The sequence below is a fragment of the Beta vulgaris genome, chromosome 7, assembly GCF_026745355.1.
Source record: "Beta vulgaris subsp. vulgaris cultivar EL10 chromosome 7, EL10.2, whole genome shotgun sequence".
NCBI classification, from domain to species: Eukaryota; Viridiplantae; Streptophyta; class Magnoliopsida; order Caryophyllales; family Amaranthaceae; genus Beta; species Beta vulgaris.
The window spans coordinates 35915760-35942082 of record NC_079208.1 but is presented as its reverse complement, the minus strand read 5'-3'; the positions used below and the strand labels follow the sequence as shown (position 1 = coordinate 35942082).

General features: G+C 38.0%; 1 protein-coding gene across 1 annotated transcript; it reads left to right on the top strand.

The window, feature by feature from the left end:
• The first annotated feature begins 1915 nt into the window (after positions 1–1915).
• LOC104899219 (uncharacterized) lies at positions 1916–18404 on the top strand. Its single transcript, XM_010686372.4, has 8 exons — positions 1916–2107; positions 2718–2867; positions 2992–3168; positions 3269–3357; positions 3450–3514; positions 4185–4287; positions 17601–17711; positions 17847–18404. Exons 1-8 carry the CDS (start codon positions 2011–2013, stop codon positions 17970–17972), a joined length of 918 nt encoding a protein of 305 aa, XP_010684674.2. The 5' UTR covers positions 1916–2010; the 3' UTR covers positions 17973–18404.
• Positions 18405–26323: the final 7919 nt, after the last annotated feature.

The window sequence follows — 26323 nt, the reverse complement described above, 5'->3', positions numbered from 1 at the left end:
GGACTTTACCACTTTTCGAAATTGGTTTGAATGTATTTTTAAACTGCTGTAGCCTTGGGTTGGACCAATTAGGACCACGATATGTTCATCTTCGGATCCTCAAATGGGACGACCCGATTATGGCCATGTTCTTCTGAACTTATTATGACTGAACTGAATTTATTTTGGGTGAACTGAACTGAACTACGCTGCATTGAACTTATTTTGGCTGAACTAAACTGAATTGAGCTGAACTGAACTTATTTTGGCTGAACTGAGCTATATTAACATATCAATACTTACTATTATAATAATCGATAATAATCAATAAATATTAACATAATATTATCAATACTTACTATTCTTATTTTATAATAATAAATAAAAATAAATCAAATAAATAATCAATATAATAAATAATAATAATAAATAATAAATAATTAATAATTAATAATAAAATAATAAATAAGAAATAAGAAATAATAAATAATACTACCTCCGTTTCCTAAAGATCTTCCTTATTATTGTTCCTACATATACTAAGGAGGATTCATTTGTGTGGGGTATGGGGTGGGTAAAGTAGGAAAGCGAAAGATGTTAAGATAAATAAACAAATAAAAAGGGGTTAAAATAAAAGAGAGAGAAAAGGAGTAAAATTGAATTAATAATGTAATGGTGGACCATATGGTAGGGACATGAGAAGGTAAAAAGGGAAAAAAAAATTCCAAATAAAGAATAAAGTAAAAGAGGGAAGATCTTTTGGAAACACACTTAAACGGAAAGAGGGAAGATCTTTAGGAAACGGATGGAGTAAATAATAAATAATAAATAATGAATAATGAATAATGAATAATGAATAATGAATAATGAATAATGAATAATGAATAATGAATAATGAATAATGAATAATGAATAATGAATAATAAATAATAAATAATAAATAAGGGAAGGCCCAACTCATGAGAATAATCAAGAGATAGCAGTTGAAGATCAAGCAACGCCAAAGACGAAGATGTGGATGGAAGTTAATCTGATCACAAAGGCATGCAAGAACGTGGGCAAGAGGACATGATTATCATGGCGCCAGAAAATGGCAATTGAGATTTGAACCATAAATTATTCAAATCACTTTCCTCCAAAGAGTAAGGAAGTTATACTTGCCTTAGTAATATAAATACAAGAAGGAACATCAGAAGCACAACAACAAACACATACACAACAAAACGTGCAATTTACTTTCTACTAGCGTAGCTTTTCCTAGATTAGCGAACCCCCGTATGGGGTTATAGTTAACCAATAGTCTAGAACTAGAGTATGTACTGAGTTCCAAAGTTTGTTCAATCTCCAATTCGAGTCGAAATCCATGGAGGTATTCACCTTCATGTTTGTCCTTTAATTGTCCAACCTGGTTTATCCTTATGTGTGTTATAAGTGGGAATATTCAGCTTTGATTAATAGATTAATTATTGCATTGATTATCTTATTTAATACTCGTCGCCTGAATTTATTAGGCGTTATAGTTTAATTATATTAAGCTATAAGATAGTACGTTAGCAAGGTTTTATCAAATTAAAACCGGTAACCCCTAGGGACTAATACTCCCGTGACATTCAGTATCTAATTATTGGGTGTGCATTGACTTGTTTGCAAAGTCATCCAACTGAATTTGCACCAACAACTGTAATATAGAAAGAAACAATTGAAAGAGTCGATTGGAGTTAAAAAAAAAAATCAATGCCGAAATTTGTTATTTTGACTTGAAATTTATAAAATAGTTGTTATTAACAATCATAAATATTTTAATAGGTGTTTTCTAAACAAAAATAATTTTATTAAGTTCTTGCTACAAAACTGTGTTTTATAACTTTTATTAGTTACCTTCTAAAAAAAGCCTATATTATACAATGCGTACAATTCACGGTTGTCCACATTCCTTTTTAATTTGTTCATAATATAAAAACAAGCTGACAATGAAAAGTGGGTGAAGAAATCAGAGAAGAAGTGGGAGAAAAAGATAATCGACCCAAAAGAATGGGAGAAGCAAGTGCAAGAGTGAAAACAATCTTTGTGTATCCAATCAAATCTTGTCGAGGGATTTCAGTTGCTCAAGCACCCGTCTCTCCTACTGGTAATTTCCTGTCAATTTTGATCATTAACTTCATGAGGATCTTCATTGGATTGTTTATCAAGTAGTTGAGAACCACAATTAAAAATTGGAATTTTTCTTATATCAACTTTATGATAGACTTGGACATCCATTTTTATTGGAGAATTTAGCTTTTTTATAGATAGTTTAACAGTATGAATAAAAAATTTTACAAAAATTAGTTGATTGTTTGTCACTTATTAACAAATATAAATAATACTTTGCTACAAATGATATTCATGTGGGGATTTCAAGGTATGTGTAATCAATTTCAAATTGTATAACTACTAAAAAGCCAGCGACGCAGTGACACAGAAAGATTGTGCTGTAGTAACAAGACTATGAAAGGTAAGAAGTAAGCAAGGGATAATGTTCTGTTACATACTGAACAGGGACCATGCTGCTTGCTGATGAGTATTTAATCAAAATTAAGAATCTTGTCCTGAAATAATCTCATTTTATTCAATATATGAGTACATATTTGGTGATTTGAATTGATATATAAAGATAATACCGCTTTTGGAAAAAGTACGGGTTGTTTAATGTTGAAGGTGTGAATGAAATTCAGTTTCTTTGAGCTCATAATATGCAGGATTTCGGTGGGACAGACAATGGATGGTTGTCAATGCAAATGGGAGAATGATCACTCAAAGGGTTGAACCAAAGCTTGCTCTGATTGAACTCGAGTTGCCTCACGAAGCATTTTCTGAGAGTTGGGAACCTTCAAGTGATTCATGCATGGGTAAAGCTTTGTATTCTGCTTAACAGATTAAATTCAATGGTGTCTACACACCTTCGGATTTCATTGTATTGTGTACTGATTTTGAGGTGTTCTAAGTATGGATTTGCTACTCTTATTCCTGCAGTGGTGAGAGCTCCTGGTATGGATATGTTGAAGGTTCCTTTGAGTAAGCCCTGTGATATGGTTGAGCATGTGTCAGTATGGAATTGGAATGGCTCTGCATTAGATGAAGGAGCCCGAGCAGCTGAATGGTTTTCTAATTACCTTGGTAAAACGAGTCGGATGGTGCGATTTGATGCAGGTATTGCCCGCTTGGCTTCAATTGTTTAAGCTATAGAAAAGATGTTCATATCTCTCATTCATGAGACAGACAGCTTATATGGTAGTATTTGTGAATGCAGCATCACAAACTAGACTAACGGATCCAGACTATGCTAATGGATACAAAACTATGTTCTCTGATCAGTTTCCATTCATGCTGATATCGCAGGTCAATTAACCAGCCACCATCATGATGTAATGAACTTTTTTTGTTAATTTGCCCGGTAATAAGAAAGGTAATCATGGGCTTGTCTTGTGCAGGGATCACTAGACGCATTGAACAAAATTCTCAAGGAGCCAGTACCAATAAATCGTTTCAGACCCAAGTACTAAGAAACTGTCTGGTGTTCAGAAATTCTGCAGTAGATAATTCCAGGACTTGAACTTTAGAAAAATATTTTACGCTCACATGATATCTCTGTCTTTCTTCCCGTATCTCACTCTTTCTTTTATGAAATCGCTGCTAATAAATACTCCCTCCGTTTATTTTTAGATGTAACATATTGACTTTGTGCACTATTCATCCATTACACTTTGACCACTAATTGTTATTTATACATAAGAAAAAATATAGTTATGTGGGATCTTGTTTGATTCGTCACGGTATACACTTTCCAAATATATATTTTTTATAATTTTTACTTTTATACAATTGGAGATATTGTCGGTCAAAGTTGTGCCTCGGCAAATGTGAAAAGTCCAATGTTACATCTAAAAAAATGGAGGGAGTATGGTTTTAGCCTTTTAGGACTCATTATATTGATTGTGTTGTTAATATGGATATTGTTGACAAGTCGAGGCTGTGGCTGTGACTATAGCTGAGTGGTTATATAGTTTGGAATAGATGGATCAGCAATGTGATCCTAGATTGGAAAAGAAGAAAACGAAGAAGAAATTTTTTTTCCTTCGTACTTTATCACTGCATAATCATAGAATTGTTAGATTTGGTAGATCACATTAATCTCTTACATCACCGTCTTGCATATGATCTTGCAGCATTCTCGTTGAAGGTTGTGGACCATTTTCTGAGGACTTGTGGAAGGAAATCAAAATTGACGACTTGACATTTTACGGCGTCAAGCTTTGTTCAAGGTGCAAGGTAAAAAGCTTTTGTCTCAACCATTTTTGTCCTAATGAATCAATGAAATATCTGACATACGTATATTATATGATTGTTTATTCATCTGTCAGAATGCTTAGATAGATAATAAACCTAGTAGCATGATGCATATTCTTTTTATTATACTACTATGATGTTTTAGACTTTTAGTGCATGTTCTTTTAAGAATGGTAAGCTATGATATGAAGGAAAGGGAATATGTTGTTTTGTTCTAAGCCGTATTACTTTACCTTGCATTATATTTATATGTGTCTTTGGTATCATGGTTGATGACGCACATCCTACTCCCGTATATAGGATCTAATCTGCGAGATAGTATTGGTCAGTCTATAGTAATTGCTTTATTCTTTTTAAAGAACAAACTTATTTGGTGGGTGATCCATTACATTCTTCTATAAGTTGTACGGTGTAGTGGTTGTGTTTTACATTGACCAATAAGGATAGTTCCACGTTATTATAACTCATTAATTTTCAATATATCTTATAAATGAAGTATAGGAAATTAGGTAATAACTACCTTTATTTTACCAACTTATTGAAATAACTATCTTTCCAAAAAAAAATTAAGATTTAACTACCTATGTTGTTTTAAAAGTTAGAATGTTGCTACCTTTGTAATGGTTGCCGTGTCTTGTGGGGTCCACTAATTGTTTTCCTCACAATTTTCTCTATTTTCCTTCTCGATTTATTCCTTAATTAACTGAATTAGAAGCAAATTATAAGTTATGTTAAATATCTCCCTCATTCTTTCCAAATTCTCTTTCAAAAATTCAATTGGGGTTAGGGTTTGCCAATTAAAGGAACATGCATTGCTACGATGGGTTAGCTAAGGGGTCTATTTTGCTTTGATTAAGATTGCTGCCACAAATTAAAGGTATGTTTTACGAATTTGAAATTAGGGTTCATAAAATTGGGGGAAATTGATGTACTTCGTGTTTCAAAAATTTGAACCTTCCACTCAAAAATTGATAAAATTTTGTGGGTTAATTAATAGTTTTTTTTGGTTTAAAGGGACTTAATAAGTGGTTTTTTTGTTCCTCCTCTCAATCCTTCTATGAAAATCTCAAAGACAAAACACAAATGGTGGGCCTCACGAGACAGAAAATTTGAGGATGCAGTACAGGTCAAAGCATGCCATAGTTCCTGCCTCCTTTTTGTAGTCTACTAGAATTTTTTGCACGCGATGCGTGCTTGAATTTTTTTCTAAACAGAAACTCGATTTTCTTCAGCATGAGAGTCAAAATTTGAACATTAGCTATACAAAGTATGATTGTTTTTAGTTGCAAAATTTGATTGGTTTAGTTTCTGTCACTTAAGTCTCTCACCATCTTTTTTGTTTTTTTTTTACTTTTCAAAGTTAAATTCTATGAACAAAATAGAAATTTTATTGAATTTATTTATGATTTCTAATATTATAATTTTTTACTTGATTTTTGAATTAAGTACAGTACTTCATAAATTGTAAAGAAAGTGGACACTTTGATTTCAAGTCAATTTTTTTATAGGTTGTAGTTTGTAAGTGAATTTTTAAGTTTTTATAAAGTTTCCTCATTTTAGTAATTTGCATAACGTAAATTATGCAATTTTATGATTTTAGTTGACTTGTGAGTGATTGTTATAATTTATATTTTTGGTATTTTTGTTTGAAGCCCCCTTTGATTTGTAAGTGAATTTGTAATTTAGTATAGGAAAGGGGGGCAAAATAGGCATTTCAAAAAAGGACACCATTGCTCCCCCTTCCCTTATATAATAGAGATAATGATGTCTTGATGAAGATGGTAGTGACTTGATAAAGAAAGAATGACATTGTGAAATGAGATGAACGTTGGTGAGAGGAATCAATGGTATTAAAGGATGAAGATGATGAGTGAAGAGTAAAGAGAGAGTCAATTTCGTGCTTTTGAAAACCAATTATATAGGGAGTGATGTAGGAACTTTGATGCATAATGCGGAAAAACCAAGTATCACATACTTGAACATCTATCCCAAGATCATTGCATAAACTAACATGAATCAAATAATATATAACATTATATATACTTTTGATGCGTGAATCCTCAAGGTACTAACTTCAAGGAGATCTATTAGAACGTCAAGCGTCGTTCCTCTAGTATTGGTCCACGAACAACACTTGGATCACCACGTATGCTAGTACGGAAGAGAGAAAAACACTCTCTTACTTTTGAGGTGAGGCGAAAATGAGTGTGAAAAGACTAAGGGAAAAATCAGATTTTTCACTCTAGAAGTTGTAAAGTTATGTACACCTTTGTAACCCCATATCATTATATAAGGTGGTTACAAAAGAGGTGTTTCATGAGGCTTTATTTTGCCTCATAATGTCATACATTATGAGCCTAATAAACTCATGAGTTACAACTCTTCCCATCCATCATCAAAGCCCGCAACCCATTTCACAAATGGATTTGGTAAATATCCAAGTGTCATTACTTGTGTGACCTCATAGGACTCAATGATATAGTAGTTGGCCCTAATCATATTAGTCCAACAAACCACAATTAGCTTCTAGCAAAACGTTGTGATCATCTAATATTATTGAATATATTATCTCCATAACTTATCCTAATATTATTTAGTTTATTACACTTGATCGAGGACAAAATCCTTCAATCTCCCACTTGTCTAAGAACAAGTGTGTAACCTTCAAACTCCTTAAGTCGCTTAATGTCTAACTTGATGATATGATAACATCATATGTTCATCATACCAATATTCAAGTCGTTCCTTGAAATCTGAGTTCGAACTGTCGAAACAAATGATTAACTTCTTAATCCATTTGAGCACGGCCATGCATTTTCAGTTCTCACTCTTCAAGAGGCCAAGACACCAATCCTAACTCTTAGGAGGACTTATCCAATCTTGTATGACCAAAGCTCCCACTCAATTCATAGCAGTTCCGATCGCTGCTTTTATAACCTCCTTTTACGGCACGCGTTTTGCAGCGTCAAGAAACATACTAATCCTTAAGTAAGAACAGTGTCATACTCATGTCAAAGGAATCCACTAAACATATTAATAAGAGTCTCATAAACCTTTTAGAGAACTCCCACTAGGTCTGCCCAGCGTGTATCAACTATACAAGCCTATGCAAATGACTAGACATCTCCATGTCCCTATAGCCCATGAAACTGCGCTATCAATCAACTTGCAATCTAGTCCATGAAACTGAATCATTTACGTTCAACTTAATGATTCGAACTAGGGACTAAGGTATATTATAACTCCTGTTCACTGATAGAGTTCCATTTGTCAAATCACGTATTTGACAATTCTATCAAACGTTATAAAATACTTTGAACGTTTTATTTAATACTAAACCAAGATTAAATAAGAACAAAACTTTTATTGATAAACATAAACATAACATATCAAAGCGAGTAATTATAACTGTGAACTAATTAAAAGTAAATAGTACACAATTAAACCCACTCTCCTATATGCTTAAGCCCTATAGCCCTAGTATGACTCTCATGCTTGGGCTGGGAAAGGTTTAGTCAAAGGATCAGCGACATTGCTATCCGTATGAACCTTGCAAACTATTACATCCTTTCTCTCAACGATTTCTCGAATAGGATGAAACTTTCTAAGTACATGTTTACACTTTGATGTGATCTTGGTTCCTTAGACTGAGCTATGGCACCATTGTTATCACAATGTAAAACAATACCATCTCCAACACTAGGCACTACTCCTAGCTCCAGAATGAACTTCTTCATCCAAACGGCTTCCTTTGCTGCATCTGCGCAGCAATGTACTCAGCTTCTGTTGTAGAATCAGCAACAGTGCTTTGCTTTGAACTTTTCCAGCTCACTGCCCCTCCATTTAGACAAAAGATGAAACCAGATTGGGATCGGAAATCATCTTTGTCAGTTTGGAAGCTCGCATCTGTGTAACCCTCAACAATTAACTTACTTTCACCTCCATACACTAAGAAATTATCCTTAGTCCTTCTCAAGTACTTTAGGATATTCTTAGCTGCACTCCAGTGTGCGTCACCTGGATTTGATTGGAATCTGCTACACATGCTCAAGGCATATGAAACATCTGGGCGAGTACAAATCATGGAGTACATAATGGACCCTATAGCTGACGCATAAGGAACATTACTCATTCGCTTAATCTCATCAGGCCCAGAAGGACACTGAGTCTTGCTAAGCGACACTCCATGTTGCATGGGTAGGAAGCCTCTCTTAGAGTTTTCCATGTTGAACTTAGTGACGATCTTATCTATATAAGTTCGTTGGCTAAGTCCGATCATCCTCTTAGACCTATCCCTATAGATCTTGATCCCCAAAATGTTACTCAGCGTTTCCAAGGTCTTTCATAGAAAAAAACTTTTAACCATTCCTTGACTGACTCAAGCATGGGAATGTCTTTCCTATGAGAAGTATGTCATCTACATACAAGACCAAGAAGACTATGTTACTCCCACTTTCCTTCTTGTAAACACAAGACTTTCTCCGTTTTTAGAAAACCAAACTGTTTGAGTCGTCATCAAAACGAAGATTCCAACTCGGGATGCTTGCTTCAATCCATAAATGGATTTTTGAAGCTTACATACGCTCCTAGGATTTTCTGGATCCACAAAACCCTCCGGCTGTGTCATATACACATCCTCTTTCAAGAACCCATTCAAGAAAGCGGTTTTGACATCCATTTGCCAAATCTCGTAATCAAAAGGCGGCGATCGCTAGGAGTATCCGAACGGATTTAAGCATGGCTACCGGTGAAAAGGTTTCGTCATAGTCTATACCATGAACTTGCTTGAACCCTTTTGCAACCAACCTTGCTTTGTAAACCTGAATATTACCATCCTTGTCTGTTTTCACTTTGAAAACCCATTTGCAACCAATAGGTGTAACCCCATCGGGCAAATCTACCAAGTCCCATACTTGATTTTCAGACATGGATGCCATTTCGGACCTCATGGCTTAAGCCATTTTTCGGAGTCTTCACTCATCAAAGCTTGCTTGTAAGTAGTAGGTTCCTCAAATTCTAAAATCATTATCTCAGAATTTTTGCTAAAACAAGAAATCAACAAACCTCTTGGTTGGTATTCTTGTTCTACTAGACTTACGAGGGGCTGCAACAGGAGAAATTTTCTTCTCAACAATTTGAGAATTTTCGCACGAATTAGATTCGAGTGGGAAGTAGAGGTTCATGTACGAGATGCACGTCCTCCAACACTTGGTCAGTTATGGGAGAAGATTCTTCCAAAGGAGGAACTACTTCTAGCCCAACATCTGGCTCTTGTGTTATTGTCTCTAACATAGGATGAACTATGTCCATTTGTTGCTCTTCTCGAACTTCTTCGAGAAATACATTACTCCCACTTGCCTTTTTGGAAATAAAATCTTTTTCCAAAAAGACACCACGACGAGCAACAAACACTTTGCCCTCAGTGCGATTGTAGAAGTAATAGCCCTTGGTTTCCTTGGGATAACCCACAAAGAAACACTTATCTGATTTAGGGGCGAGTTTATCTGAAAGTAAACGCTTTACATAAACCTCACATCCCCAAATACGTAGAAAAGACAAGTTTGGAACTTTTCCACTCCATATCTCATATGGTGTTTTCTACTGCCTTTGATGGATTTCTATTAAGTGTGAAAGTAGCAGCTTCGAGATCATATCCCCAGAAGGATATTGGAAGATCATCAAAACTCATCATAGACCGAACCATATCAAGTAGAGTTGCGTTCCTCCTTTCGGAAACACCATTCAACTGAGGTGTTCCAGGCGGAGTGAGTTGTGAAAGAATTCCACAACTCTTCAAGTGATCACTAAACTCTTGGCTCAAATATTCACCACCACGATCGGATCGCAGTGCTTTGATTGTTTTGCCAAGCTGGTTTTGGACTTCATTCTGGAATTCTTTGAACTTTTCAAATGATTCCGACTTATGCTTCATTAAATAGACATATCCATATCTACTTAAATCGTCCGTAAAAGTAATGAAGTATCCAAACCCTCCCCTAGCTTTTGTGCTCATTGGTCCACATACATCAGTATGTATTAGGCCCAATAGATCACTGGCTCTTTCACCCTTTCCAGTAAAAGGTGACTTTGTCATTTTACCCATTAAACATGATTCACACACATCAAATGGCTCAAAGTCAAAAGATGTTAGAAGTCCATCTTTATGAACTTCTGAATGCGTTTCGCGTTTATGTGTCCTAAACGACAATGCCATAAGTAAGTAGGATTAGTATCGTTGATCTATGTTTTTGCTGTCTATGTTAAGGACATCTTTGTCTAAGTCTAGGAATATAGACCATTAGACCTTTAGCAGTGGCATAAAACATTGAATTCAAATAAACGAGAAACAACCTTTCTCAATTGTAAATGAAAACCCTTCATTATCCAAAACAGGAATAGAAATAATGTTTTTGGTAATAGCAGGAACATAATAACAATTATTAAGCTCTAATATTAATCCAGAAGGCAAAGGTAGACTATAAGTCCCAACTGCAACGGCGAACTCTTGCACCATTTCCAACTCGCAGTTCCACCTCTCCTTTAGCCAAGGTTCTACTCCTTCTTAGTCCCTGCACATTCGAAGTAATGTGAGAAACACAACCGGTATCAAATACCCAAGAAGTAGAGGTTGCTAAATTAATGTCAATGACATAGATACCTGAAGAAGAAGCCCCAGACTTCTTATCCTTCAAGTACTTTGGGCAGTTACGCTTCCAATGACCTATTTGATCACAATAGAAGCACTTGGCATTTGCGGCCACCTTTGGCTTTGCCTTTGCCTGTGGCTTAATAGCAGTCTTAGTGGCAACTTGCTTGCCCTTATCTTGCTTTTTCTTGCCAGCCCATTCCTTCTTAAAACCCTTTTCCTTTTGAACCATAAGAACTTCCTTCTTAGGTGCAATAGTGATGTTTTGCTCGGCAGTCATGAGCATCCCATGAACTCAGCAAGGGTTTTCGACACCCCTTCATATTGAAATTCAATCGAAACGTATTGAACCCCTTATGAAGTGAGTGCAGAATGATGTCAGTAGCCAACTCTTGGCTATAAGGAAAGCCCAACCTCTCCATGGCTTCGAAATAACCAATCATTTCGAAGACATGAGTGGCGACCGGCTTGCCTTCAACTAACGAACACTCAAGAATAGCCTTGTGAGTTTCATACCTCTCTATCCGAGCTTGTTGTTGAAACATGGTTTTCAACTGTCGGATAATGCTATAGGCATCCAAGCTTGCAAACCTCTTTTGAAGGCTTGGTTCCATAGCCGCTAGCATAAGGCAAGTAACAATTACTGACCTTTCTGCAACGGCCTTATGGGCCTCTTTCTCAGCATCAGTAGAGGTAGTAGTTAAAACTGGGATCGGGGTTTCAAGAACATCCTCTCGACCTTCGGACCTAAGAACAATTCTTAGATTCCTTTCCCAATCAAGGAAGTTGTTCCCGTTCAATTTATCCTTCTCAAGGATTGAACGTAAGTTAAAAGGTGAATTATTGTTGTTACCAGACATGATATCTACATAGAAGATGCAAAAAGTATAAGTATGTTTATCATAATAGCTTTTAACAAATTTTAAACACTTTAAAATAAAAGCTATGCACTTGACCAATTTTGTGTCCCTTTTGAATCAAGTGGTTCTAAGATCCTATCAAACATGATTTATAAGTGGACTTTGGCCTCAACTTAAAACCAAGTTTAAAAGGTAAGTAAACTCCTTTACTAATTACAACAATTGTAACTCTTAGTTAATTTGTGATTGCTAAGGTAATTACGCTCCCAGGTAAGGAAGTTACCCACAACGTTGGGGAGAGCCTTCCTAATCCTAGACAGAGCTTGTCACCCCAACACAAAACCCAAAACTTTGCTACAAAATCCAAAACCGTTTTGATGATTTTGTTGGGCCAAACCAAACTAAACTTGCAAATTTCGGAAATTTACTCTACTTAGCCCAAGATTGAAAGTAACACTCTGCTTTGGCAGAACCTATTACTAACGATCAAGTTTTAGTAGGTGTTTATTTGGAATAGCAAAAACCCAATATTTTATTTAAGGGACCTAAGTAAATTATTATGTTGATTTAATTACTAGTGAACATTTAAATAATTAAATCACAAGCATAATAAACTTAGAAAGCATTTAAAAGCAATATTTAAATGCATAAAATAAAATGTGATCCTAGTATGGCCCCTAAACCTAAAGACTACTCTTTAAGGCTCCCTTGTTGAATCACCATGGATCTCCATCCTTGTGCTTCATAGGATAAGATTGAATCACCATTCTTCTTATTAATACTTGAATAAATATTTTTGGAATTATAACTAAAATATTACAAAAATACCAACGATGCGTAGATCGTATTTAGATTACAAAAATACATTAACGATACGCAGATCGTATTTTCTATCCAAGTTTTGGGCCATACTAGTCACCGCATGCATTCATAATATCATATATAAAACATGCATTTTAATCAACTATTAAAATAAATTATCATGTTTTAACAACTTTAAAACATAAATACCATGAAGATTTAATCACAATTAAATCCTATGGTTGGTACCTTAAGACAAAATTAATCATATTAGAATTTCGTCTCACAAAGGCTTTAAAATATTAATCTAACAAATTTAATCATATTAAACTTAAAGATAAATTAAAGCAATTGTAGGCACCGCATATAATTTAATCATATTAAAAAAAAACTTAACATGATTACTAACCACATAAATAGGCATGCACTAGTAGAATAAATGCTTATTGAAGCGGTTTTGGTTGCGCATCAATTAAGGGGGCAACAATAGGTTATTATTATATTGTTGCGGTTTAAAACCGCAGCAATATTTGAACATATTGCTGCGGTTTCTAGGTAAAACCGCAGCAATATATTTATTTTATATCAGATTCATAAAGCATATTGCTGCGGTTTTTGGGTAAAATCCACCAATATGCTGTATTTTAATAATAAAAAATAGGCATATTGCTGCAGTTCCTAGCCAAAACTGCAGCAATATGTACAGGTGTAAGCCAATTTTTTTTTTTTTTTTTTTTTTTGTATTTTAACATTAAATTCAAGAAATAAAAATTTATTACAAACACCAAACAATACAAACTAGAAGGGTCAAAATTCTCAAGATGTGATTACATAGAAACTTAAATATACAAAAAAATCTAAAACATACTAACAAAAAAAAGGAAAAAATATGACTGGAAAAATAAAACAAAAAAATAGAAAAATTATGGCAGAAAAATAACAAAAAAATAAAAACCTCCAACATAATATCAATTCTAAAAAATAAAATAAAAATCAAAATAATAACAAAAAATCAGAAACTTCCAAACAAAACCTAACTATAAAAGATAAAAAAGGGAAAAAAATGAAAAAAAAAATCTAATCGGAATGATAGTCGCCCAAATCTGACGAGCATCGGGATTTTAAGCGTCGACCACCGAGACTAGCAGTTGGTAGTTGTTAAAATAACGTTTGCTCGACCACCGAGATTTCAGGCGTCGTCGTGGTCGTGCGACCACCGCGACCACCGAGACAGATCTTAAAGTGAAATAAAAATCTAAAACAGATCTTAAGAGCTGGCGTGTTGTGGTGGCTGAGATGAGCGGCGACGAACATGCGACGAGAGAGGATGAGAGGGTGTTGCGTGTGGCTGAGATGAGCGGCGACGAAAGACGACGCGAAAGTTTGAGACAAAAAGGCGACAGACAGGCATGTTGGGTGTTGCTTTCCCAGTTTCAGGCGACGAACATGAGAAGATGAGGCGACGAACAGGAGAAGATGAGCCCTGAAACATGAGAGGAGCCGTGATACATGAGAGGAGGAGAGATAGAGATGAGTCGTGAGGAGAGAGAGAGAGAGAGAGAGAGAGATGAGTCGTGAGGAGAGAGAGAGAGATATGAGCCGTGAGGAGAGAGAGAGATATCAGCCGTGAAACATGAGAGGAGAGAGAGCTATGAGCCCTGAAACTGATGGATGAGAGTGAAACCCTAGATTGGTCCTTTTATATTAATTCTAAAAGTCTATCATTGTGGTTTTTAGAAGGAACCACAACAATAGGTCAAAAATAATATTTTTTTAATATTATTTTAATATTGCTGCGGTTTTCGCCGGAAACCGTAGCAATATGTTTGGTCAAATAGTCAAAAAAATTTCTGTTGAAAACATATTGTTGCGGTTTTCGGCCGAAACCGCAGCAATATGGTTATTTTATATTTTTTCTTTTCTTTTTATGTGATATATTGCTCCGTATGGGTAAAACCGCAGCAATATCACCGCAGCAATAAGCATTTATTCTACTAGTGATGGAAGAATTAATCAAATATTAATACTAACAACCTAACATGTAATTAACATCATAAAAATAATAATAAAATTAGTTAATAACTCTTTAGTAACCCCTTTAAAATTAACTAGTCAATTATCACATATAATTAACTAATAAAATTAAAGCTCATTATTTTAATTCAATTATGACTTAAGTATGAAATTAATCACCATTAATTAATCAATTTGCAATATTGGAATATACTCAAAAAAAAAAATAGTAATAATAAAAACTGCCAAGGCAGCAGTGTGCCAAGCACAACTGCCACCTCAACAGCAGCCCACCACCGCGGCGCAGCAGGCCAGTCACCACCGCGCGCAACAAGCCGGTCACCACCGGCGGTGCTGGCGGCCACGACAGTGCGCGGGCAGCAGCAACCTGCGTTGGCAGTAGCAGTCGCCCAGTCGCAAGAAGCGACTCGCACGCCACCACGACACTGGCCACGGTCCGGCGATGCGCCAGCCATCACGCCGACGACTTTCCGGCGATACTCCCCTTCCCGCTCAATTACCAACAACCCTTGTGCATAATTGAATGGAAGTTACAACAAATTGATTTAGGGAAAAAATTAGGGTTCATATTATTTTTGTTTTTTAAAAAAACATAAACTAACACACAAAATCTGATATTTTGTGATGTGAGATTTTAATTTTGAGTATAATATATATTTATATATGCATAAAAATCCAATTTTTATGTTTCCAATCAATTAATATCGCAATATTAATCATGCAAATAAACTCATATATAAAGCCGAATTAAAAAAAATGAAGTAAAACATGCATCAACATGATCATATTAATCTATGCAATAGGCTAACTGATACCACTATAGGAACTTAGATGCATAACGCGGAAAAACCAAGTATCACATACTTGAACATCTATCTCAAGATCATTGCATAAACTAACATGAATCAAATAATATATAAGTTATATATACCTTTGATGTGTGAATCCTCAAGTATAACTTCCAAGTGAGATCTTATGAGAACGTCAATCGTCGTTCCTCTAGTATTGGTCTACGAACAACACTTGGATCACCACGTATGCTAGTACGGAATAGAGAAAAACACTCTCTTACTTTTAGAGGTGAAAACTGAAAATGGGTGTGAGGAAAACTAAGAGAAAAATCAGATTTTTCTCACTGGCTAGAAGAGGTAAAAGTCTGTACACCTTTGTAACCCCTATATTATTATATAAGGTGGTTACAAAAGAGGTGTTTCATAAGCCTTTATTTTTGCCTCATAATGTCATACATTATGAGCCTAATAAACTCATAAGTTACAACTCTTCCCACCCATCATAAAACCGTCCAACCCATTTCACAAATGGATTTGGGTAATATCCAAGTGTCATTACTTGTGTGATCTCATAGGACTCAATAATACTAAGTTGGCCCAATCATATTAGTCCAATAAATCACAATTAGCTTCTAGCAAAACGTTGTGATCACCTAATATTCTTGAATATATTATCTCCATAATTTATCCTAATATTATTTAGTTTATTACACTTGATCGAGGATAAAATCCTTCAAGTGAAACCCATAAAATGGAAAAATTGACAGAACCGTTCAAAGGTAGCAATAACCTAACCTTTGAAACAACAAAGGTAGTTAATTTGGAAAAAAAAATTGAAAGGTAGTAATTCCAATAACTTGCAAAATGAAAGGTAGTTATTACCCAAAAAAAATCAATGGAATATATTAGAAACCCTCTCCATTTACTTTCACTATTGAATAAGTAAGGATGCGTTGGGTGAGTGGTTAAGATTGAGGTGTAGTTGATGATAGGGCATAGGTTCGAATCCCCCCTCCCCTTGTTTATTTTTTTGTATAGCCTTCGTGGCTCATATATATACAAAAAAATTATTGAATAACAGTCCGTAAATAAAAAGTATAGCGAGTAATATGAAACGGAGGAAGTAGAAAGAATCAAGACTACCAATATCTTGTCGTAATATGTGTGCATAAATGAGGGGATCTAAAGGGTTGTAGTGGCTTTGGAGTGAATATCAATAGCATAAAAGTATCAAGGCATAATGGTGCTAGAAATAGAACAGTTGATGCCATGATACAACAATTCATAACAGATGTTGTAGTATGATTTAGGTCGTGTTCTATTCAACCTATTTGGCTATTTTAACTTAGTTAAGATGTTATCAGATAAGATAAGATAAGATAAGATAAGATAAATAAGATGTTCTGTTCAACTTATCTTCACTAATTTCAGAAAAAAAAAAACATAAAATAAGGTAAGATAAAATAAATTGAATAGTAAAAGATATTTCTATCATAGAATGAGAAATTGAAAGCTGTTTACTCAAATGACAAAACAAGCTTAACAATATAAGATAGCACCTTGTTTTATTCAATGTGTACATTAACAGAACAACAAACATATAGTTCTAATACTAAAAACTTGCTTGGTGTAGTTGGGTGAGTGAATTTTCCCAATGAAACTGTGAGGGTTGATATTGAAAAAAATATTTTTGAATTTCTATTTTAATATTTAAATTTTTGTATAATATAGACATATTCTTTAGTATTAATAGAATTATTTCAATAGAATGTTCTAATCTAATATTATAAATAGAAATACAATATAGATTTTGACATCCAAGTTCTAGGCCAAAGGTTGACTTATTTCAAGATAACTCTTCTTTGAAACACTTTAATGTTGTTTTTGAATCAAAATTCAAATAAATAATGAATCGGAACACATGAAACCCTTTTCTTTTTATCAAGCAATAATATAAGTTAATGAAAGAGCCCAATGAAAAAAAAAAAAAAAAAAAAAGAAATGCATGTTGGGTCTTTGAAATAATTTAAATCATTTTGAGGTCTAGATAGGGTCCTTCATCTCACCAAAATTCTAATACTATATATAGCCTATCAGATTATCCTCTTCCCTACCTTCTTTCTGTTGTTTTATTGGTGGTGCACTGGTGTGGCTACTGCACAGATACCTACAATCAATCAAGAAACAGGGATTGCTGGTTCAGAGCCAACAGAAACTCTCAAGGGATTCAGATCAGATAGAATCTTGCTTCCTAACAGAAAACCTCAAGGACAGGTGCGCGAGCAGACTTTATTTGCTTATGCACTTATGCTTATCTAAGTAGATTAGTAGACTAAGTTGAACGAAACTTGAAAGAGCGCAGTAGTAGACTAGGAGTGTATGAAATAACTTGGTGAGTTTATGGTGCAGGTTTATGTCGGACAACACTTAGTTTGTAAGGAATCCTTTACTAAGGATAAGGGCAAAGTCATTCAGGTAGGAGATACAGTGTGTATTGTGCAACAACTTTCTTCAACTGCAGACGCTGCTGCTTAATATTATGTTACACAAACTGTATTGCATTTTTACTTGCATATGCGAAAGCATAAGAGATAGTGTCACTTTGGTTGCTAAAAATAATGAGCACCAAATGTTGGTGTTATTAGTTTGTTGTGGCGATTTACCAGAAACTTTCTGTTTAGACCTACGCATCTTGTAAGCTACTTTCTCTTAATTCAGTAATTAGTGGTCTAAATGATGGAGAACTAAACTACTAAAGTTAGCTAAGCTTGCCGTGTGGAAGGGTGCAAATAAGAGTGCATGTAGAGTATGGTTCACCCTCATAGCTAAACTACTCGTTTTATCATTTTTAGAGTTTATAATTTTTAAAAATTATTGTTATTTGTTTCTTTATAAGTATTTTGCAACTAAAGATTCCTTTCTCAAATTTAAAAGGTATATGTTATTTTACCTTTAGATGTTCATTTACTATATGTTTTTTTCTTTATAACCTATGTTCTTTTATAAATATAGATTTACATGTTCTTTAATTTTAAGTTGTTTGTTCTTGTTTAAAGTAGAAAAGTTGTTGAAAAAAGTTTGTGTTCTTTTATATAAATGTGTTATTTTAGAGTGCACAATGAGCATTGTGCACCCTAGTGCATAATTCACACTTTGGTGGAAGGGGTTTAACTGTTTAAGTTATTTGGATAAAATTCTGAATATTTCCATTCAAACCAAATTATTATTTGGATTGGTTAGTTTAAAAAAGAAGGTTCAAATCGGACTTGATTGGAACTCAATAATTTTGAGTTTGGATTTGGGGCCTGTTTGGCAAAAGTAGTTGTTGGGTAGCTGTTAGTTGTTGGAGTAGCTGTTAGCTGTTTGGGTAGCTGTTAGCTGTCGGCTAGTAGCTGTTTTACGTAAACTATTTTCAAGGTTAAAATATTCTTGAAACTTAGATTTGAATATAGATAACCCTTCTGTATGGGGGCTGACTAAGTTACATATCAGTCTAACTAGACTGACAATCATTGTTATGGCTACACATGCTTACCACAGAATTGTTGACTTTGTCATACTGGCTCTCGAATGATGCTTGGCCGGTATCTATCTCCGGGCCCTCTGTCAAGGGCTTGGGCCAGATCCAGTCTCATTCACCAGCGCCTACGGGCCTGAAGATAATTTTACATACAAGATAAGAATATATCCTAAAGGAATATACATGGAATATTCCCCGTAAATACAGGGCCCAACCTGTATACGGGCCTATCCAGGTTCCTAAAATACCCCTGTTGATCTGAGTCATAAGGTAACGTTCACGAATCCCTAAAGATCTATACTTGAAGACCCTACCGGTTTCCCATAACTGACTTAGGCATCGGATGAGGTTCCTCGATCAACCCCGAGGCTAGTTTACTGTTTCATCTTGCAGAATGGAACGGCTTGATTGACTAAAGGCATCCCGTTCGTACCTAAAAACTTGTCCCATACCGGAACAATTGGCGCTAGAAGGAGGGCGAACAATACCTTGTAGTCTAAGCCATTTCTTGCAAAAAAACCCCATGGATCCTAATCAGCATTTGGATGCCGGAAACTGATGAAAACATGTTCCCATTGAGAAAACTCCCCCAGGATTCAACTCCGCTCCGCACAGCAAGGCGGCCGCCACTGACAAAGGTAGAAAACCCTGAGACTCCCCAAGAAACATCTTCCATACCTGCAGCACATGTTCACACCAGAACAACTTCGAGTGCTGCGAGGTCTTCCAAGCCATGGCAAGCCATACTCCACCGACCGGTCCACCCGCTAAGCGACCTCTGAGCAGAGCCCACATCCCTGTGAGAAAACTTCGTTCACTGGGGATGGGAAACCAGGGAGAGCGAGGCCGGCATGATCAGGATCAGGTGGCCAACTCCAAGACCCCCACAAAGCATATGGGAGAAGAAGAAGAAGAGGGGAGAAGCACAGGACACAGAGGTCTAGCAGGAATCCTCTCATCTAAGGAAGGGGAGTGAATACCGGCGAAGAGCACCGGTATCGTTGCGGAATTCGCCATTCTCCACTGCTATTCTCCAAGAACCCATGGAGAAAATCAAGATGCCGACATGTAAGTATGACGGTAGGACTGACCTGGAAGACCATATATCGCCTATGAGGGGCACATGCTGCTATAACACCGACACTGACTTAGTATGGTGCAAGGTGTTCCGCCTCTACACTGACGGACTGGCAGACATGGTTCAAAAGCATACCCGGCAACAGTTTTGACTTCCGCCAGCTTACATCAATGTTTGTTACCCACTTTGTTAGCAACAAACGAAGGAGAAACCACCGGCGAGTGATGTCGGTCAAGCAGGGGAGACAAAAGTCTAAGGACTATGTCGGGCGTTTCAACGCAGAAGCTGTCACCATTCCTACCTCCAGCAGGAAGTTGCGTCTAGCTCTCATGACAGGACTAAAGGAAGGAACTCCTTCAAGAGTTATTTGGGCCGAAAGAAGCTAACAAGCCTCACAGAGGTGTTGGGCAAGGCAAACGACTTCATCCGGGGGGAAGAGTTTGACAAAGCATCAAATGCTAAGAGGCCTGCAGCAGAGGAGAAGGATAAGGAAAAAGACCGTAAAGATGATAAGTACCGAAAAGACAAGAAGTCGGACACCTCCAATAGAAGAGAGGAAAGTAACTAGGAAAAAGGGCCATGAAGGCCGACCTGACAAGTACCACAACTACACTCCACTCACGACATCCCGTGCCCAAATATACGAGTTGCACAAAGATGATGACAAGTGGTGTAGGCCTAGGAAGATGTACTATAAAGGCCGGGATAAATCGAAGTGGTGCGAATTTCATAGGGATTACGGTCACATAACTGAAGACTGCAAAGACCTCAAGTACGGGATCGAAGACCTCATTAGAAGAGGATACTTCACCCAGTACCAAGCGAGGGTCGACCGAAAATCTCCATCTAGAGAAGATGAAAACGACAACAGAAGGCCAGTTAAAGACATGATCACTGAAATCCATGTTATCACGGGTGGACCGACAAGAGGTGGAAGCATACATGGCGCTAAAGCTAGCTTGAAGGAAGTCAGGCACCAAGTGAACTACCACAATGCAGGGAAATGGCGGGCACCCCCAGCCATGTCGTCTATGGCTTTTACGTCAGAGGACGCCAGGGGCATTGTCTATCCCCATGATGATCCCCAGGTAGTATCTCTGCAGATATCAACCGCAATGGTTCATCGCGTGCTACTAGATGGAGGAAATTCCGCCAATATACTGTATAAGGAGACGTTCGAGAAAATGGGCTTTGACACTGCATGTCTGAAACCCGATTATCGGTTTCACAGGGGCCTCTGTCGTCCCAGAAGGAACCATCAAGCTGGCTGTAAAGCTGGGGGAGGGATCTCACTCAAGATACCTGCTAGTAGAATTCCTCGTCTTTGATGTACCGGCGGCGTACAACGCCATCATAGGATGACCCTTGATTCATGACGCTCAAGCTGTGGTATCAACCTACCGCCTTACGATGGTCTATACCTCAAACGACGGCAACCCTGAGAAACTCAGGGGGAACCAGGAGTCGGCAAGGGCATGCTACTTGACCGCTCTCAGGCACTCCGACCATAAACGTGCCGCTAATAAACCGCCGTCGGAGCAGAAGAAACGAAGGCTGGAAAACAAGGCCAAAAAAGATCTGTCAATGAAGAATTTCGAGGGAAGGCCGACAGATCAGCCGAGACCTAGCCCAGAAGGAGAGACAGAAGAAGTAAGCTTAGAGCAGGAAAGGCCGGAAAGAACTGTGAAGATTGGGGCCGATCTGGCAGAAGAGGTTAAAGTTAACCTGATTTCCTTGCTAAGGGGACAAGCCAACATCTTCGCTTTCTCCGCAGACGAGATGCCGGGCATCGACCCGGAATTCATGGTGCACCGACTGAATGTGAATGAAGATGTCAGGCCGGTGAAACAAAAGAAGCGAAATTTTTCCATTGAGAAAAATGCAGGCATCAAAGAGGAGGTGGATAAGTTGCTGGCAGCAGACTTCATTGAGCCCTGTGACTATCCTTAATGGCTTGCGAATGTAGTCATGGTGAAAAAAGCAAACGGGTCCTAGTGGATGTGCGTTGATTTCACCGACCTCAACAAAGCCTGTCCCAAGGACTGCTACCATTGCCCAGAATAGACCAACTGGTGGACTCTACTAGCGGCCATGCCATACTAAGCTTCATGGACGCCTTCTCTGGGTACCATCAGATCAACCTGCTAGAGTCCGACAGAAACAAAGCGGTTTTCATCACGGATGCTGGGGTCTATGCATACAAGGCCATGCCCTTTGGGCTCAAAAATGCTGGTGCCACGTATCAAAAATTAGTGGACAAGATTTTCGAGCACCAAAAGGGCAGGAATGTCGAGGTGTACGTCGACGACAGCATAGTGAAAAGCCTCACAGAGGAAGAGCACGTCGTCGACTTGGAGGAAACCTTCGCCACGCTTCGGCAGTATCAGATGAAGCAGATCCCCAAAAAATGCGTGTTCGGGGTGACATCCGCCAAGTTCCTGGGGTTCATGGTAAGTGAGAGAGGCATTGACGCCAATCCAGACAAAGTCAAGGCCATCAGCGACCTCCCGGAGCCAAAGAGAATCCGGGACATTCAAAAACTGACAGGAAGAATGGCGGCCCTCACCAGGTTGTATCCAAGTCAGCTGAGAAGGCCCTACCGTTCTTCAAACTCCTTAGAGGAAATAAGAAGTTCGAGTGGGGGGATGAGCAGAAGCAGGTTTTCGAGGAAGTGAAAGCGCACTTTAAAAAGCTACTGACAATAACCCGGCCATATCTGGGAGATAAATTACAACTCTACATCTCGGTATCTGAAAAGACGGTGGTAGCGGTGTTGTTGGTGAACAAGAAAGGGCAGTAGAGCCCCATATACTTCGTGAGTCATGTACTGATCGGAGCAGAACCGAGATATGAGCTGTGGGAGAAGATGACATATGCCGTCTTGATCGCGGCAAGAAAATTAAGGCCATATTTCGACTCCCATACCGTCCAAGTACTCACTAATCAACCTCTGGAAAAAGCTCTTCACAAGCTCGATACAATCGGTAGACTCCTCAAATGGGCATTAAAACTATCTGAGTTCGACATCGAATACCGGCATCGTACAACCATCAAAGCCCAAGTATTGATCGACTTCATTGTCGAAACTACTTACACTGAACCATCAGAATCCACCGGTATTTGGAAAATAGAGGTCGACGGTTCAGCGGCCCAGAGTGGAGCTGGGGAAGGAGTGGTCATGACGTCCCCAGAAGGGGAGACCTTTGAATACTCCATACGGTTTGGCTTTAAGGTGTCTAATAACGAGGCATAGACTCGCAGTGCGGCTGGCCCAAAGAAGATCCTCATGGCCATAGACTCGCAGTTGGTATCGAGCCAAATTGAGGGGACCTATGAAGCCCGGGAGCCGGTTATGTAGAAGTATCTCAGTAAGGTGAAAAGCATGACGACTGGATTACAGAGCTTTGAGGGCAAGTTAGTACCAAGAATAGAAAACATGGCGGCTGACGCCTTATCAAAGCTAGCAAGCTCGAGCGTCAGTGACAAGAAGCGAAGTGTCATGGTGGAGACTCTGAGGGAACGAAGCATAGACACTCCAATACTAGACGTCAACACCATAGGCCAGAGCCTGGAATGGTATGACGACATTGTGGCCTATAAACTGACAGGTAACCTCCCGGAGGAGAAGATAGCGGCCAAAAAGATGAAAAGGAACTTAGATGCATAACGCGGAAAAACCAAGTATCACATACTTGAACATCTATCTCAAGATCATTGCATAAACTAACATGAATCAAATAATATATAACGTTATCTATACCTTTGATGTGTGAATCCTCAAGGTATTAACTTCCAAGTGAGATCTTATGAGAACGTCAATCGTCGTTCCTCTAGTATTGGTCTACGAACAACACTTGGATCACCACGTATGCTAGTACGGAATAGAGAAAAACACTCTCTTACTTTTAGAGGTGAAAACTGAAAATGGGTGTGAGGAAAACTGGTTAGAAGAGGTAAAAGTCTGTACACCTTTGTAACCCCTATATTATTATATAAGGTGGTTACAAAAGAGGTGTTTCATAAGCCTTTATTTTTGCCTCATAATGTCATACATTATGAGCCTAATAAACTCATGAGTTACAACTCTTCCCACCCATCATAAAACCGTCCAACCCATTTCACAAATGGATTTGGGTAATATCCAAGTGTCATTACTTGTGTGATCTCATAGGACTCAATAATACTAATAGTTGGCCCAATCATATTAGTCCAATAAATCACAATTAGCTTCTAGCAAAACGTTGTGATCACCTAATATTCTTGAATATATTATCTCCATAATTTATCCTAATATTATTTAGTTTATGACACTTGATCGAGGATAAAATCCTTCAAGTGAAACCCATAAAATGAAAAAATTGACAGAACCGTTAAAAGGTAGCAATAACCTAACCTTTGAAACAACAAAGGTAGTTAATTTGGAAAAAAAATTGAAAGGTAGTAATTCCAATAACTTGCAAAATGAAAGGTAGTTATTACCCAAAAAAAATCAATGGAATATATTAGAAACCCTCTCCATTTACTTTCACTATTGAATAAGTAAGGATGCGTTGGGTGAGTGGTTAAGATTGAGGTGTAGTTGATGATAGGGCATAGGTTCGAATCCCCCCTCCCCTTGTTTATTTTTTTGTATAGCCTTCGTGGCTCATATATATACAAAAAAATTATTGAATAACAGTTCGTAAATAAAAAGTATAGCGAGTAATATGAAACGGAGGAAGTAGAAAGAATCAAGACTACCAATATCTTGTCGTAATATGTGTGCATAAATGACGGGATCTAAAGGGTTGTAGTGGCTTTGGAGTGAATATCAATAGCATAAAAGTATCAAGGCATAATGGTGCTAGAAATAGAACAGTTGACCGCTCTCAGGCACTCCGACCATAAACGTCCCGCTAATAAACCGCCGTCGGAGCAGAAGAAACGAAGGCTGGAAAACAAGGCCAAAAAATATCTGTCAATGAAGAATTTCGAGGGAAGGCCGACAGATCAGCCGAGACCTAGCCCAGAAGGAGAGACAGAAGAAGTAAGCTTAGAGCAGGAAAGGCCGGAAAGAACTGTGAAGATTGGGGCCGATCTGGCAGAAGAGGTTAAAGTTAACCTAATTTCCTTGCTAAGGGGACAAGCCGACATCTTCGCTTTCTCCGCAGACGAGATGCCGGGCATCGACTCGGAATTCATGGTGCACCGACTGAATGTGAATGAAGATGTCAGGCCGGTGAAAGAAAAGAAGCGAAAATTTTCCATTGAGAAAAATGCAGGCATCAAAGAGGAGGTGGATAAGTTGCTGGCAGTAGACTTCATTGAGCCCTGTGACTATCCTTAATGGCTTGCGAATGTAGTCATGGTGAAAAAAGCAAACGGGTCCTAGTGGATGTGTGTTGATTTCACCGACCTCAACAAAGCCTGTCCCAAGGACTGCTACCATTGCCCAGAATAGACCAACTGGTGGACTCTACTAGCGGCCATGCCATACTAAGCTTCATGGACGCCTTCTCTGGGTACCATCAGATCAGCCTGCTAGAGTCCGACAAAAACAAAGCGGTTTTCATCACGGATGCCGGGGTCTATGCATACAAGGCCATGCCCTTTGGGCTCAAAAATGCCGGTGCCACGTATCAAAAATTAGTGGACAAGATTTTCGAGCACCAAAAGGGCAGGAATGTCGAGGTGTACGTCGACGACAGCATAGTGAAAAGCCTCACAGAGGAAGAGCACGTCGTCGACTTGGAGGAAACCTTCGCCACGCTCCGGTAGTATCAGATGAAGCAGAACCCCAAAAAATGCGTGTTCGGGGTGACATCCGGCAAGTTCCTGGGGTTCATGGTAAGTGAGAGAGGCATTGACACCAATCCAGACAAAGTCAAGGCCATCAGCGACCTCCCGGAGCCAAAGAGAATCCGGGACATTCAAAAACTGACAGGAAGAATGGCGGCCCTCACCAGGTTGTATCCAAGTCAGCTGAGAAGGCCCTACCGTTCTTCAAACTCCTTAGAGGAAATAAGAAGTTCGAGTGGGGGGATGAGCAGAAGCAGGTTTTCGAGGAAGTGAAAGCGCACTTTAAAAAGCTACCGACAATAACCCGGCCATATCTGGGAGATAAATTACAACTCTACATCTCGGTATCTGAAAAGACGGTGGTAGCGGTGTTGTTGGTGAACAAGAAAGGGAAGTAGATCCCCATATACTTCGTGAGTCATGTACTGATCGGAGCAGAACCGAGATATGAGCTGTGGGAGAAGATGACATATGCCGTCTTGATCGCGGCAAGAAAATTAAGGCCATATT

Coding starts and splice junctions, on each gene's coding strand:
- LOC104899219 (XM_010686372.4), top strand. CDS start 2,011: ATGGGAGAAGCAAGTGCAAGAGTGAAAACAATCTTTGTGTATCCAATC. Junction 2,108..2,717: donor AGCACCCGTCTCTCCTACTG/GTAATTTCCTGT, acceptor CATAATATGCAG/GATTTCGGTGGGACAGACAA. Junction 4,288..17,600: donor AGCTTTGTTCAAGGTGCAAG/GTAAAAAGCTTT, acceptor GCTACTGCACAG/ATACCTACAATCAATCAAGA.